This window comes from Silene latifolia, chromosome X (assembly GCF_048544455.1).
Source record: "Silene latifolia isolate original U9 population chromosome X, ASM4854445v1, whole genome shotgun sequence".
NCBI lineage: Eukaryota > Viridiplantae > Streptophyta > Magnoliopsida > Caryophyllales > Caryophyllaceae > Silene > Silene latifolia.
In genome coordinates, this window is record NC_133537.1 from 267008853 (window position 1) to 267011857 (window position 3005).

Consider the following 3005-nt stretch of genomic DNA (forward strand, 5'->3'; position numbering starts at 1 on the left):
TTCAAAACCGAATAAACAGGAAAAATAAGTCACATAAATATATTTTTGAAGAACAAAAAGCAGTATAATATATTAAACAGAAAGCAGAAAATTTTTAGAATAAAAACGAGCTCTTACCCTTGCGAAATGTTATGATCATTCAAGAAGCAGTAGTCTGCAACCTCTTTCCGCTTTGATAGCATTGGGTTGAAAACATGTCCCATCGTTATCATTGATTTTGACAGGACAACTAGCTGAGGATCCAAAGGACCACAATTATAGGTGCATCCGAAATTCTGAGGCACAACAGATAACAGTAGCTCCTCATGTGCAGCAGAGTGCATCAAATAACTTGTACCGATATTCGGAACATTCAACCAAGCAACGCCATGTCCTCTCGGACAACCTCACCAACAACAGTACCAGCCTCCAACACAACCTCGGAATCCTGTTTATCAGATTTATCTATCTCAGACGCAGCCCCAAGTAACAAGTCTGCATGACAAGACATCACCACATCCGCTACTTCCTCTTCTGCAGTCACAAATGCTTCACTGCCAATTTGAGTGGAATGTTGAGTGTCATTACGCAATGGAATGTCAGCGTCGCCTCCGTCTCAGGCAAACAAGCATCAGTCTTTGGAATTTGATTTGCTTGAACCTCTTTCGGTGTACACTCAACAGTATTAGGCACGTCCTCTGGCGGATTATCAACAAGATAGTCTTCAACTTGAATGTTAACGTCCTCCACATCATTGTTAACATCCTCCACATCAATGGTAGTATCCCCAACATCAACTACTTTCTCACCGACATCATCTGGCTCTCCATAACGAAACTGAATGTCAGCATAGATATCCGTCGTAATAGAATCTAAACCGAGTGGTGACAATTGTGGAGTCCCCACCTTTGCACTTTGTTGAATGACGGGACTATGTTCAACACCCTTCTTTTCAGCTATAGTCGGCGCACATCCGATGACCGACACACTCCTCATAAAATTGAGAAAACAGATTAAATGATGGGGGTTCAATGATGACATCTTCATGTCTAGCTTTTTTGGAAGCTGGTTCTTCAGGAACAGTTGATCGCGATTTATTTGCCGCTTGCATAGCCAATACATACTTTACCCGTTCGTCCAGCTCACGGATAACTTGATCCGTGAAGAAAGATGGGGTGGCAACCAAATTCTCTCACCCTTCACAACCAACTTTTTCTGACTGTTCAGTTGTGCTTTCTTTAGCAGCTCGTCGGGTTACTTGACCGGGCAACTTAGCAGCAGGTGCTTGACGCATAGCCTGCTGGTTCTTCTTCATCATCTTCGACTTTATAAGTTCCGCCCGTTCCAAGTATCGGCGGCATAAAATCTGAGAGTCCCTCTCATTAAGCAGTATAAGTTGATGAACATCCTGTCAAGATAAAATCCCAAAATTTTACTTAAAACTGAATTCCAAAACATAATAACAATACAATAATAGTAGAATAACCGAGGAATAATAGTACACTAAGAGCAAAATAGATAACAGTGGATTAATAGTAGAATAACAGTGCAGTAATAAAATAACAAAAGAATAACAAAGACACTAAAAGAGAATAAATAACAAAGTGGAGTAGTAGTAGAATAACAAAGTAGCATAACGGTGGAGTAACAATTGGAATGAAAATTAGAATAATAAGTGGAATGACGGTAGGAAAACCGAGGAATAACGGTGGAATAATCGTAAAATAATAGCAAAGAGGACAACTAATGCTTAAAGACAATAACGAGAATAACATTTTAGAATGATTCGTTTTAAAACAATCAAACAGTGCTTACGTCGATCACGCAGATGTACTTGCTCATCCGTAAGAATATCATCGTAGATCCAAAGACAAGACATCGACGTTGACCGAGCCAACGATGTTTGGACGAGACAATGGGAAAGCAACGTCGAACGCTCCCGGTGCCCGAGCACCAGCACCGCCTCACGCCGCAACCTCTCACCGAAAGACTTAAAATCCCAATGTTTAATGAGCGGTAGCTCATTATTCACCTGATCACCGCTAAAGAAATAACGGTGAAAATAGGTGATAGCCAATAGCACTACACAACAACGAATATTTTTCCTCCCGTTAAGGGTTTCACGCACAGAAGTCACTAAGTCTGAGAAGACAAACTGACACCAATTAAATTCCTTGATCCTAGAAACATCTTCCACAGCGCTTAGAAGTCTAAGATCAACCACATAACCCGACACAGGAGCAACGAAACACGACATAACAAACAGAACAAAAGTCTTCTTAAACTCATCATCCGCAACCAAAGACTCTAGCAGGGTCTCCTGAACTTTGTTAAGTGGTATCCCACTTTTGTTATTGGCGATACCATACTTCTCACGCCAAGCACCCTTCAAAGCTTCTCCATCAGCGTCTGCAGAACCAGGAAACCTAGTAATAACCAAATCCAATTTTGGACCAGAATTTAGTAAACCAAACACATCGTGCACATCATCTGCAGTCAACTCGAACTTCTCCGTTTCAGATATTTCAAAATACTTCCCACTCTTAAAAGCATATATAATCTCCCGGAACATGGTATGGGGGAGGGAAGAAAGCTTCAACTCAAGTAAACCCCCGAATCCCATTTCCCTATGACCTCCTTCGCTCCTCGGTGAGAGCTTCAATAACTCGGAAAGAAAAGCGGTGACGACTAACAAATGGATCGGCACTGTGCACACAAAGGGGAAAAAATATACAATGCATTAAAACATTTAAGATAACATAAGCAAAGCAGCAGAATAATAGCAAAATAACAACAAAATAAAAGTAGAATAACAGTAGTACATGTAACACCCCCATACTCCGAGTGCCTTACCAGGACCACTCAGGTATGAAGACATCACCATCTCGGTTGCCCGAGGCATGATAATCAAATAGACAAAACAGAAACAACATTTATTATGAGTAGTTAAATGAATGAGTACAATCCTCGAAACCAAACTGAAAGTACAATACATTAATCCAAACTAACTGTTCTCAACTGAAACA

General features: G+C 40.7%; 1 protein-coding gene across 1 annotated transcript; it reads right to left on the reverse strand.

The window, feature by feature from the left end:
- Positions 1-1415: 1415 nt before the first annotated feature.
- LOC141620072 (uncharacterized) lies at positions 1416-2602 on the reverse strand. The gene is made up of 2 exons (XM_074437038.1): positions 2012-2602; positions 1416-1421 (listed from the first exon to the last, which is right to left on the reverse strand). Exons 1-2 carry the CDS (start codon positions 2600-2602, stop codon positions 1416-1418), a joined length of 597 nt encoding a protein of 198 aa, XP_074293139.1.
- Between the last annotated feature and the right edge of the window lie 403 nt (positions 2603-3005).